Source organism: Hyaena hyaena, unplaced genomic scaffold (genome assembly GCF_003009895.1).
Source record: "Hyaena hyaena isolate Hyena2069 unplaced genomic scaffold, ASM300989v1 scaffold_1540, whole genome shotgun sequence".
NCBI lineage: Eukaryota > Metazoa > Chordata > Mammalia > Carnivora > Hyaenidae > Hyaena > Hyaena hyaena.
Genome location: NW_024082177.1, coordinates 143320 through 156629, shown reverse-complemented (window position 1 = coordinate 156629; position 13310 = coordinate 143320). Strand labels below are relative to the sequence as shown.

The 13310-nt window shown below is 44.4% G+C and overlaps 1 protein-coding gene and 1 non-coding gene across 3 annotated transcripts in view; both read right to left on the bottom strand.

The window, feature by feature from the left end:
• Window positions 1–3167: 3167 nt before the first annotated feature.
• The window catches only part of ARHGAP31 (Rho GTPase activating protein 31), a 113230-nt gene continuing 103087 nt past the window's right edge, over window positions 3168–13310 (bottom strand). For both annotated transcript variants that reach the window (XM_039224158.1, XM_039224159.1), the window contains one exon: window positions 3168–10834. In XM_039224158.1, coding sequence (XP_039080089.1) covers window positions 8384–10834 — 2451 coding nt within the window. In that variant the 3' untranslated portion in view covers window positions 3168–8383. The remainder of the gene's footprint in view (window positions 10835–13310) is intronic.
• On the bottom strand, window positions 12773–12878 carry LOC120225973. Its single transcript, XR_005526915.1, has one exon. It is a non-coding gene; the product is annotated as a U6 spliceosomal RNA (small nuclear RNA).

Here is a 13310-nt window from a genome sequence, read left to right as displayed (position 1 = left end):
AGTTGTGAAAAATGTCATAGCAAGAGATCAGTTGGGTGAACTTTGGATACAGGAAAAGGAGAAATGGTTGTCCAGTTGTTTTGGTGGTTTAAGGTGGGTAAGTAGAGGAAAGCAGTTCACAGGCAAGAGCAAGATGGGAATGTTCCTCAGTATCCTATTTACTATGGTTTCATATTATATTCCTTAAACTTCTTTCCCCTTCCTATCAGTCATCACCACCACCACTCCTCCGCCATTTCTATTTACTGAGCTATTATTACGTACCAGACGCTGCGGGGTGCCAGAGATAGTGATGTTGAGAGTTCATTAATAGGCAGATAAGTAAGTAAGCGTAACACAAAAGTGTTCAGAAAGGAAAATGTGTAAGGTACAGAGGTGATGCAGAAAAGAGATTTATCAACCTTGCTTGGACGCTGCAGTGTCATGAAGACTTCACTGCAGCAGTAACACATAAGCAGCATTTTAAAGAAGGACTGGGAGTTTACCACTTAGGTGTGGGAGAGAGGGTTCATGTGGTAAGAACAGGATATACAAAAATCCAAGGCATGGACTTGGACTAGTTTTGTGTGTGTGTGTTTTAAAGTATGTATTTTGAAGGCGAGAAAGCACGAGTCAGTGAGGGGCAGGGGTAGGGTGGGGAGAGAGAATACCAAGCAGGCTCTGCACTGTCAGCACAGAGCCCAATGTGGGGCTCGAAATCACGAATCACAAGATCATAACCTGAGCCAAAGTTGGAAGCTTAGCCAACTGAGCCACCCAGCATGCCAGGGACTTGGACTAGTTTTTGAATAACCAGTTCAATAATGTTAGTGAGGTAGGCAAAGAATAGACTATAGAAAGGCTTGAATTCCATAATGGTCACAAGTTCTCAAAAGGTGTGATCCTTGTATACTACATCAGATCTAAGTCAGAATTGAGAGTGAAGCCCAAAACTGTGCCCCTTCACAAGCAGTTCAAGTAATTCTTTTTTATTTTTTTTTATTTTTATTAAACATTTTTTAAAAATGTTTTATTTATTTCTAGGAGAGAGAGAGACAGCGTGAGCAGGGGAGGGTCAGAGAGAGAGAGGGAGTCACAGACTGAAACAGGCTCCAGGCTCTGAGCTGGCAGTCAGCACAGAGCCCGACGCGGGGCTCGAACCCACGAACCGCGAGATCATGACCTGAGCGAAAGTCGGACGCTTAACCGACTAAGCCACCCAGGCGCCCCAGTTCAAGTAATTCTTAATCAGAAGTATAGGAACTGAAGACAGCTGCTAAAAGACTTTATTTAAACTGAGGACTTAGGACCCAGAGGGTTCTCAAAATATAATCTCTGGGTCAGCAGCAGCAGTATCACCTAACTGGGAACTGGTTAGAAATGGAAATTTTTGAGCCCTACCCAAAACCTACTGAGTCAGAAACTCTGGATGGAGCCCAGAAGTCTGTTTTAACACACAGTGATTTTGATGAGATCCACCATCCTTAGACAACTTTGACAGCAATATGCATAACTTGTTTGGAGAACGGACAGATGTCAGTGAGACTTAAAGCAGGGAGATCAGTTAGCCAACCATTTAAAAAGTCCATGTAACCGAAGGTGACAGGGGTTGGGGTGGGGTGTCATCACTGTGTGGGTGACAAAAACAGTGGAGTGAAAGGGAAGGACAATTCTGGTGAATAAAAACATTTCAGAGCAGAGGAAGAGGAAGCTTTCAAGTGAACCAGCCTAAGGAAATGGAGGTCTAAGAGACAAGGTGAACTACTGTTTCAAGGAAGAAATGCTCAACAGTATCAAGTATAAGGGGGAAGTCAAGAGACTGAGAATTGCTGGATGTGGTTATTAGATCATTGGTGACTTTCGCAAGAGAAATTTTAATAGAGCAATGGGAGTGGAGGTCAGGTTGCAGTTGGTCCAGGGCAGTGAATTGGAATGAAGAAGTTGTGAATTAGAAAGTGTTTTTGGGAGCCCTTAGGAAGAGGAACAGCAATTCCTCTGACTTAGAAGGGAGTTCAGGTACATACATATATGGATAAGGGAAGGTGCTGGTGGGGGGCAGGGGTGTTGAGGAAACATCTGACAGCATAAATTTGTGAAATAAGGAGTAAATTTGGGATGGAGGATCAATCTAGGATGGGGCTTAGAATAGTGGAATATCTTTTGTGAGTTTCCGGAATGAGGGTACTGCTGACGTGTTAAACCATAAATTCTCAAAGGCTCTCCTGCCACAGTTTTATAATTTTCTCTGGTCTAATTCAATAGATAAGTAAAAGGGTGGAGAAGATGGGTGGTAAGAGTCCTGGTCCTGGTTTGGAGGTTTGCCAAGCAGGTATGGCTGAAGTACTGGTGGTCAAGGGAGTTAGTGGTGCTGGTGGGAGTAGCTGAGATGCTAGATCTTGGCATCTGGAAAGGCTAGGGGAGGAAGAATGAAGTTGGTTGGGAGTACTATCTGTCGGTGTAGGGGTAAGCCAGGCATTAGTAACCTTGAGAAGTAGAAGGAATAAAGGAGCAAGGATAGGAGAAGCTCTGAGAATGAAATATGAGAGTTCAGCATCATGGAGTTCTAGGTTGTGAAACAGCATAATGTAAAACCCTGGAGGCAAATGGCCCAAACTGAAGAGAAGTAAAAGCTGTGAGCAACTGTGCCAAGACTGTTGAGTGGGTTTTCCTCAGGAACACGGAAATCATCCAGAACAATGGTGGAAACAGGGAGCTCAGTGGCAAAGACTGGCAGATCTGGGACATTGACATTGGCCACAAAGAATGATAATAGTTAAAAAAAGGATTCCGTGAATTTTGATAGATTTTTGTATGAGATAGGCAGACACGATGGTGCAAAAGCAGAAGTGGGAAACTAGAGAACATCTCAACAATACGTAGTCTGTGTAACAAAGAACTGTGTAGCCTTAACTGCAGGGACAGGAGCGTCCTTAGGGGACTGTCAAGTTTTATTGAAGTCCAGGAAGGGGAGGCAACATTCAGGGAAGATACCGGGGCTGTGATGAGAGAAGACTCCAGAGGAACCACAGGAAAGATTAGGAGTGAGGGCAACTGTGTGCTACTTGCTGGGGGGCCAGTGGGCACAGATGCAGGAGAGAGAAACAGAGCAACTGGGGATCTGGAAATAGGAAAGAGAAAAAGGCATGTAGGGCAGTAATGAGGGATGACAGGAGCAGGCCTGAGTAGTGTTACGTTCTAAATATTTTTTATTTGGAATACTAGTATTTTTGTCCCCTTGGCAGTGGTGTTTCTCCACTGCAAATATCACCAGATTGTGAGCTTTGGTGGTGTGATTGTTTCTTTTAAGGGCCTGTGATTTAAACCCATTGAGTGCCCCCTCTCCGTTTTTTGTGATAATATATGCCAGGATTTTGCTTCTTCCCCCTCCCCACCCCAGAGCATCATTAACATAATCATTCAAAGGAAAGAGCAGTCCCCTCCAATTGATTGATTCAAGTAATAGAAAAACTGAGCTCCCATCTGTGCATATGGACTCACATAACTTGGTTAACTATGGACTTTTGAGAAGCAATAGCTTTTTTTTCTTCTTAGCTTTCATGACAATATCCATTGACTTGTAGTGGGTATCTTTGGTAACATGTATGATTATAAGAGTAAGGGAGAGAAGTGGCAAATACCTGACAATATTAAGAGGTAAGATAACAAAAACAAGAAAAATTTACTCAAGCAAATCATCAGGACTCTGGCTGTGAGACTAAACCTTGAAGTAAGAAAACTAGCATCGAACTAGATAGAACAATGAGCCTGATGCATATAACCTACTTTTTCTATTATTGATTTTTCATGAGCCCAAGTCTTCCTCTAGTTCACAGTGCCATCATAAGCATTATCCTTTATATCATTTATTAGAATACATTTTTAAAGCATAACAATCTGTTTTAATTACACTTAAAAGTCTCTATGGATAGGTTTAATATTTATACTTTTTTAATCAATAGAAAAAAATTTGATTATATTTTTGGAAACATTTGTTGAGCTCAACAAACAGCAGAAACCATGTAGATTTCTAACAGATGCCTTTGGAAAAGTGCTTTACCTTGCAGAATTATAAGCCAGGAATTACTATGGCATTAAGTTATTGCAAAGCATTGTGATCCATCCAGTATAACACACGGCTACCTACTTCGTGAGTTTCTTATATTTAGCTACATCCTCCTTCAACCTCACAGAAAAGTGATTCTGCATTGATCATGAACCTCAAGGCTGCAAAATGATCTACTGTGTGCTAGTCCATCTGTGGTGGCCCCCAGTTTTATATTATCTGGACTGAAACTGATTTCGGGCATCACCCTTCTTCCGGTCTCCTATGCCTCTCCATGCTTGGAAAGGGGGCCGCTCCCGCTTCTGGCCTGACTTTGCTCGAGGTGTTGACAAAGGAGGACACATTCTTAGTCATTTCACATTTTAAGCTGATCTTTCTGCTGGAAGTGCCTAAAATCATATCCTGACAGTATTTAACCCCAAGATTAATTTTGTCATCAGATAGGACAAGCCGTGGTAGAATGTGGGCCTAATCGGTCCTGGTGGGAATTGGACCTGTCCTGAACCTTTCCCACTCCAGTTCTAGACAAATGAATCTATGCCCTCCACTGCCTCTTCAAGACCCGTGTATATAAATGACTGTACCACCCAATTTTAGTCAAAAGTGATTATCATGCTCTGAACATTAGGCATGAAAGGAACAGCTTATCTTGGACCTATGAGTTCATCATCAATGGGAAGTAATCTATTTTGTGATGATGGAAGTCTGTAAAGCCCCCTCTCCAGGAGCATGGAATGCTGATTATTACCTGGCTCATTAGCAGAGATCCAGCAGGACTTCACAACCAAACCAATTAAGACTACACATAACTTCAGAACTATTTGTTCTTGATTACCGTTCTTGATTACCACTCTCACATTTTTTAAACAATCGAAGCAAAATTCTCAACACCTGTCTCCCTAGTACCTTCTGTAGGATTTGCAGTTGTGTTTAATTTGATTAAAGTCAGTAGGTAATTTGAACACTATTAATAACCCTATTAAAAGATGCTAGTTGCTACAGTTTTCCTCTTCAGCTTTCATTTGGTAACTTAATGGTTCTAAATCTTGTTCCTGTTTGTTTATAGACTATTTCATTTGCTACCATTCGTCTCCCCTTTATCATTACTCTTCAAGGCTTTAAGAGTTCTCAGGTACCCAGTGCAATATTACTAAGCTCTTGATAAATACTGTTGAGGATGATGGTGCTTATGTTCTTAATTTCCCCAGAATCCATAATTTCAACTCGGCCAATATTTTTAATTTTACGGCTTAGATTAAGCTGTCTTAATGTTGTTCTTGGTCAGGTCTCTTCACATTCCATCTAGAGCGAAGAATAAAAACCAAATTTCCCTCTATCTGATCCATTTTGGCAAAAAATAAAAGAAAAATATAGCTGGCCTGAGGGCCATTTTGCCAATAAATACAGATTATCTTCTCAAGCAACTGCTAACACTGAAAGAGACATCAGGAAATGCATGCATTTCATCTCAACATTTAAATTCAGCTACCTTAATTTTGAGGACTGGTAACTGATTTGTAGGAGCACTTTGAGAATTTGATTTTGCAGCCCTTTGTAGGGCACCCTGTAGATCCTCCTGAAAACACAAGCCCTTGTTGTGTCCCTCCCCTGGGTGGAAGCAGGCAATTTGATTTCCAGCCAGCCATTCTCGAGGGGGTCATTTTTCAGTCCCAAATGAATGTCCAAATAGGGAATCTCAGGGAATCAGGGGGGAAATTTCAGGGAGGAAAACCTGAGTTCTCTGCCATGATATGGAATTTCCTAGCACCAGGCTAGCCCCAGTCCATAGGAAGTTTATAGATGTGTTTGTGACAACTGAGAGGCTGGGCTATAGGGAAGAAGTCTACATTTTCACAGCGGGACACTGATTGAGAAGGTGAGTCAGCTTCCACAGCCTTCTGGACTGACTGGCTAAGAAAGCTGAGAGTAGAGAATATCTCCAGACAGTTGTCATTGTGTCTCATGGTGTCTTTCGCATATCCACACTCCCGAAGATGATGCTACAGACAAAAGGTGTCAGAGTCTAAGGAGCATGGCAGCCATTTAAGAAATGTGCCTAGGTGCCTCGTGCGGAACCAACTCATTAGTATGTACTTAATGGCTTCTGAGTCTATCCCCAAATAAAAATATATCCTCTAAGTGTCACACACAAAAATTCAAAATAATCATAAAACAGTTTAAATAATTCATTACTTGGCTTGGAGTTCTGATGGTGAGGCAAAGTCCAGTTCCTTTCCTCTCTCACACTGTAACTGGAACATGGTCTTTATCAAAGCACAGACACCACAGTGCACTGCGATTGGGATAAAACCTATCTGCCCACATTTTCTGATAAGGCAGGAATGTTCTTTTCAGATCTCCTGAACATGGCCTTTCTCATCTGTCACCACTATATTTCTTCACCTTGCTTGCCAAGGAGGAAAAATGCTATACCCTAGGACTTTTTTTTTTAATGGGTTGACATCGCATTAGCTGTTGGTCCAGTGTCTCGCTTACCTAATGAGCATGCAAGACACTGAAATGCCTATTAGCTTTTCCCCTTGCTCACTCACCTCAGTGCCCTCTGAAAGTAGAACTCAGCAGCTGGCCTACCAGTTACCCCACCACAGACACTGGCTGAAAAGGTATAGGACAAAATTTTAACAGGCTTATCAGGGAGGAAGGGAGAGGGGAACATGTATCTTTTGCAGGGCATTAGCTTCCATTTCTCACTGGATGAGGTAACTTCAGTTCAGCCCCTACCCACCCCAGCAGCAGCCTTGGTTGTGAGGTCTGGCCAGAGGTACTGGCTAACCCCTAGAGGAATTTCTGCAATGACTGAGCTTGTGGACAGAGCTCAGCCAGACTTGACCCTGAGAAGACATGGATAGGGCTAGAAATAGGTGTATTTTAATTCGTTTCTCAAATAAGATCGTTGTCTTAGGTTTGAAACTGTTGATACCCTAGTGGCTTTTGCCTTGAGAAGTGCTCCTATGAAGCCCTTTTTGGGGAAGCACCAAAAATCTGCCAGCAGGTTATATTAGTTCTCCTTCCTCTCACCAGCTGAAAACGAAAAAACCATTGGAAGTTCTAAATAACTGAAATAAAATCAGATTGGTTTATTCCTTCTGCTTGCATCAAGACAGGAGAAAGGCAAGTCGGAGTGCTGGGGCGGGTGATGGATGCAGGGGATTATGGAATGGAGAAAGACGCTTCAAATCTCCTCTGAGTAATGGAAGGAGAGGGAGAGAGGGAGGCACCCACTGGGTAAAATGGAATATATCCAGAAGGGCAGCTCTCACTAAGTGGTAGTGACGGTCATCCTGCAAGGGCTCCCCACTTACCCTCTCCTGAACTCCCAGACTAGTGTGGGGGAGAGAGAAGCTGAGCTAGACGCGTTTTGTACTAATGCCCCACCAATTTAAACACATTAAGTTTAGAATGTAGTTCTATCCATGCATGAGGTTTTTCTCTATAATGATATCGTGTTCTTGGATTCTGATTTGGAAAGAAAACAGATCACTTCACTATTGCACACCCAAGTGAAGATTCAGCACATTTCATTAAGGTGACCCTCAGCTCAGCCCCCACCTTGCCCAGCAACTGGATTTATAAATCAGAGGTCAGGATAATGGTAGAGTCCCAAGTTAGCAAAAGCCACAGCCAGTAAGCCTTCTTAGATTTTGCCAGTCTCAGAATTTGCTGATTTTGCTGTACAGATTCTGATTTTCGACGCTGATGTATGGAGCCATCTTGGACAGGTCTGCAGAGATTCCAGGGAAAGAGCATGGGTAAATTCACCCATTTGGATCTTTAAGTGTACGTTAATTTGCACTTCCAAATCTGCTTCCATTCTAGAGTGTACATTTTTACAAAGCTTATCAGAAAACTGGTCTAAAAGAACACATGCTTTAAAGAGCATTAAAGAGCATGAAGTAAAAAGAAGGCCTTCAAACTTATATAGCAACATTTTCCAACACAGGCAAAGGATTTCTCTTTCTTTCAAATGACGTTATTTTAGCCAACTCTCAACGATAATAGATAATGACAATGTGGGAGAGATGCAACTCACAAACAAACTCAAATTGCATTGGAGGCAAGCATATCACCCTCCTCTGTTACCTGATCTTTTCCCACCTGCTGGTATGGACTTATTTAAATTTCATCTCTTGGTCCTTCCCGTGACCTTTCTTCTGGCATATGAACTAATTAATAAATGGTCAAAAACTTCAGAAAGAGAAGAGGCCAAAATAAGGATAACCCAAATTTGGATAACCTATGCCTGAATAATGACATATCTGGCCCTGTAATAACTTCCAGATGATGAATCATGACATTTTTTCAGACACCAGTGAACTGATGTCATTCTATTTGCCTCCCACTTCTTCCATCCAGAATCACTGATCTCCGCTGGGGCTGGTAAAAACAGCTGGTTGAGGTCTCTAGTCTTTGGCCATTCTTAGGGATGGTCATTTTATTCCTAAGTGTAACCCCTTCTGGTGTGACCCACGTGTTTTCTGCCAAGTCCCCACAAAGGAGGCCAGGGGAAACTGTCTGGGTGGGACTTCTGATGGGGGACAGTAGAACCTTGGAATCTGTCACTGTGGATGAAGGGGGAGGGTGGTCCATAATGGGGAATGGAGGACTGAATAAGATTAGGCTCTGAGGTCTTCCTGGCCTTGACCTGTGGAAAGGCTTAGAACCCCCTGATGGTCGCTCTATTTTTGAGGAAAGAAGATTATCTCCAGATGGTTCTGTCTCTGATGTGCGCTTTCTGCATTGCACTGTTGCATCCTGGGTGGAGAGCAGGTTAGCCAATACTGGTTCTGGAGGAAGGGTGGGTCCCTCACACATGTGGGATGTAGTGGTATCCATTGGCAAGGACTCAGTGGTTCCTGTATCTTGCTTTGATTTCTCTTCTTGCTTTGATTTCTCTTCTTTTGGGCTTTCCAAGGAAGAGAGAGAATCATCTTTGATAGATTTCTGATTGGTCCCACCAGTTGAGCTGGCTTCCTCTTGACCCCTTTCCAGAGGCTGAGCCCCACTGTCCCCTGAGCTCTGAGAGGGCAGGGGCTGTGGGATCTGTGTATACTGAATCTTGGGTGGGATGACTGGGACCGCCCTGGCCTGGCACATTTTGACCATGAAGGAGGTTCTCACAGCTGACACACTCACAGGAGCGGAGTTACGGCGGCCTGTCAGGGCATGAGCAACCATGTCCAGGTCCTGAGGGTCCTGGGAGTAAAGGCTCCATGGGTCTACTTTATAATGAGATGATGACTTCCATGTGGCTTTTCTGTCTCCTGGGTCAGAGAGCTGCATTCCAGGTGAACCAAATGAGGCCACATTCTCAAACCGGAAGAGGTCAGTGATGGGAATGGCAGAGTCCAAATTGAGGGAAGAAGGCCTGTTTTTCCCTTTGGGAGGCCCACAGTCAGTGCTCTTCAGCTGTAACTTTGGGGGTTGCTCTCCAGGCAAGGTGCTGTCCTGCACACTAGGTGAACTTTCCTTGCTATTATCTGGTCCAGGAACACTACCTTGCTCAATCTGAGGGCTGTTGTGCCCTGGGTGTGCCCCCAGTTCCTTTCCCTCTGGTAGGCTGACAGGGGTGATGTCTGCTGGTTTGGGCTGCAAACCACTTTGTCCCTTCTGGCTGGGAACAGCCTCTGTCCCTTTTGGACTAGAGAACTCTCTGAAGGACCTTAGGGTTTTCTCATCCCGTTCAGTAATCTCTCTCCTGGATGCCAGGGATTGCAGAGGGTCCGAATTCCTCTCTGCTTCAAGGTTAGCACAGCTGCTGGAGGAGGGAGCCTCAAGAGTCCACTGGCTCTTAACCGTGGTGGTTTTGCTATCTAGAGAATGGCTCTGGCGAAGGCTTGGCCTGTGGGAAAGCCTCTTCTCCAATCGGTGGCCCTGGGCGCCCTGCACCTGGGCCTCTTGCATATCTTTCAGGGTGGGAGAGTGAAGGGGACTGGTTACCCACTGGGGCTCCTCCCAGGGTTCCACCATCTCCAGGCCATGCTGGGCAATGTCTGTCACAGTTTCGTCTTCATCGCAGTCTGAGGGCTCCTGTACTGAATGGGCTACATCCCCCTCTCCTTGTGGGGAGATCGCAACCTCTCTTGTTGGGCTTTGAAAACCAGAGCCTTTTCCCTCAGGGGCAGCATTCTCTGAATTTTGCTCTTCACTTTGTCCTAAAGAGACCTCCTCCCCCTGACAAAAGCTGGGGGTCCCAGGGCTGCCTTTGGACTTCAGCTGGTCTATGTGTGGATTTGTCCCCAAATTCCTAGATGAGTCCTCTCTCTCAGGGCTGCCCTTTGATAGCTGGTCACGAGGCTCCTCCTCCAAAGGCGTTGGAGGGGGCGCGGCAGGCGGGAGCAGAGGAGACAGATTCCCCGGCCCTCCCTGGTCCACCCTTGCTTGTGGAGAAGCCGCCTCAAACGGTACTACTTCCAGAGGGGGCAAGCTGGTGGGATCTGGGCGCTGGCCCTTCTCTGGCTGGGATCTGTGGAGGCTGTTCGTAGTCTCTGGCTTTTCTCTATTGGCTGCCGTGGAAGTCCCCTGTGCGCTCTGATTGGCTGGATCCCTGGTCCACTCCTCTACAGGGGTGGAGACTGAGGTTGGGCCACAGGACAAGCTCCCAAGAGGCTCCGGGGAAACGAGAGGCCCTGGACTAGACTCTAGGATTGGCTGAGTTAGGCTGATCTTTGGAGCTGGTGGTGGCAAAGAGGAGAGCTCCTCCTCAGATTCAATGATTTTCAGCTCCTGTTGAATCTCGGGCCAGATCAGGGCGTTGGCCAGATCATCTTCATCCTGGAAAACATCAAGAAGTAGATTATTTTGGAGTCAAGGACTCTCGGCACTGACAACTGCAACTATTTCCCAGGGAGAGGAAAGGGATTGGCGAGGTGCCAGGATGCGCTATCCCAGCAAATAAAGGACACCGAATCATGGCCACCTATTGGAGAAGAAAATCATGGATGTTTATTCAGTGCTTACGATGTGCGATAACACATTTTAACTGCATTTTCTTGTTTAATTGTCCCAACCACTCTAAGAGATAAATACTACTCTAGCTACTCCCAATGTAAAGGGGAGGAGACCTATGTTTAAACACATTAATTTACCTTAGTCACACAGCAGCAGCCTGGGACTAAAATCCAGCTGTGTCTACACCAGAGCAGAAACACTTAATCCCTGTGCACTGTTGACTTATAAAACAAACGAACCCCTGGTTTCATTTAACTTCAGGTTTACCAGGTGGCACACAAGAACCAGATTCTCCCAGTGGAATGTAAATGTTAAGTCTTGCCCTGACATCTGCTTTCCAAATAAATAAATATATCTTTTCTTATTACCAAAGAAATACACATTTCACATGGAAAAAATTTTTAACACATCCTAAAAGAAAGGAGAATACAAAAGCGGCAAAATCTTACATTCCTACTACCCAGAGATAACCACTGTTGATCTGAAGGGGTGCCTCCTCCTCCATCTTGTTTGCTGCCCTTGACTCCCCTCAAGTCTAGTTTCTCCGTCTGACTCCTCTCTTTCCCTACACAAAGCCCCAAAATGCAGACAGGAAGGGGATGGAGGGAGTCCTGGGCCCTGACCAGAAACAATTTCAGTGGCCTTCAGTTCTTGTCTCAAGGCCTAATTCTGTCCCAAGGAGAAGCAGTTCCAGGTGGCATATCCATCCTGTGGGGTTTCAGGCCTTTATGAGAAACCTGACCTCCTGCCAACCTGACATCCCTTCTTACCTGGCTCTGATCATGTGTTTAATGTTACAACTAATTTGATGCTTATCTTTCCCAATGGACTATGAGCTCTTAGAGGTCAAGAATTGTGTCCCTTCGTCTTTGATTCCTCGAGGCCAAACAGTGCCTGGTATACTGGGAGTAGTTGCTCAGTAAGAGGTTTTCTATCTGACTTATTTCCTTGAGAGAACTCTCCAGGAATACGATTACTTGGTCAAAAGGCAAATATCCCTGTTTTTAAGATCTGATTCTCCTGTATTGCATTTATTTGTACCTATTTCTATTTCACCTTCAGGGCAAGGGCAGTCTTTTATTCATCTCTTTACTCTCCTCAGCACCTACATTTATTGATGTCTTACTAAGAACTCAATAAATGTAGATAAATCGGGGCACCTGGGTGGCTCAGTGGGTTGAGCGTCCAACTTTGGTTGAGCGTTTGACTTCAGCTCAGGTCATGATCTCACGGTTCATGGGTTCGAGCTCTGCATCAGGCTCTGTGCTGACAGCTCGGAGCCTGGAGCCTGCTTCCGAGTCTGTGTTTCCATCTCTCCCTGACCCTCCCCTATTCACGCTCTCTCTCTATCTCAAAAATAAATAAAACATTTTAAAAAATTAAAAAAATATATATGTAAACTCCCATTCACCCCTCCCTAACACCTCAGTAAGTGGACCATAGTGCATCTTTCTGCTCAGATCAGAAATCTATGTGGTGTCTTGACTCTTCCTTCTTCCTCAATCTTACCCAATCCCTCACCAAATCCTGTTCGTTCTAGCTTCTTTCTTTGTGTGATAATTAAAATTATTAAAATCGTGTGATAGTTAAAATTATTAAAATAAAAAACATTATTTTAGACATTGCTATTTTATTTTATTGTACTTTTTAAAATTCTATTTTACTTTAAATAGGCTCCAGGCCTAATGTGGGGCATGAACTAATGACCCTGAGTTTAAGAGTCGCAGGCTCTACTGACTGAGCCAGCCAGGAATCCCCCCCAAAAATATAGAACACTTCATGAATTTGCATGTTATCCTTCACAGAAACCATACTAATTGTCTCTGTATTGCTCCAATTTTAGTATGAGTGGTGCTGAAGTGAGCATCATTCTAGCTTCTAAATAACTCTTGAAGCCTTAAAATTTTACCCCCATTGCCCCCCTCCTTGTCTAAGTCCCCATCTTTTTTCACCTGGCCTGTCACATACTAGCCTTCTACCTGGCCTCCCTGCCTCCTCTCTGGCCATTCTCCTCACGAAATACAGGAACTTTGAAAGTACAAAATTCTGCACAGATCAGAAGATTTCCCCTTGCCCCTTAACCTCCAAATCCCTTCTAAGCAGCCCTGCCTGACTGGCCCCTGCTTCCGTCTGGGTCTCTTTCTCTGGCCCACGTTTCTGTTCTCTGGTCTTGTTCCTGTTTCTTGAATGTTTCATGCTCTTTCCCACCTGAGATTCATGGCACATCTTACTCTTTCTGCCTAGAAATCTCTCTCTTTCTATTCTGTCTCCAGCCCCTTTATTCTAGCTAAGTTCTCAG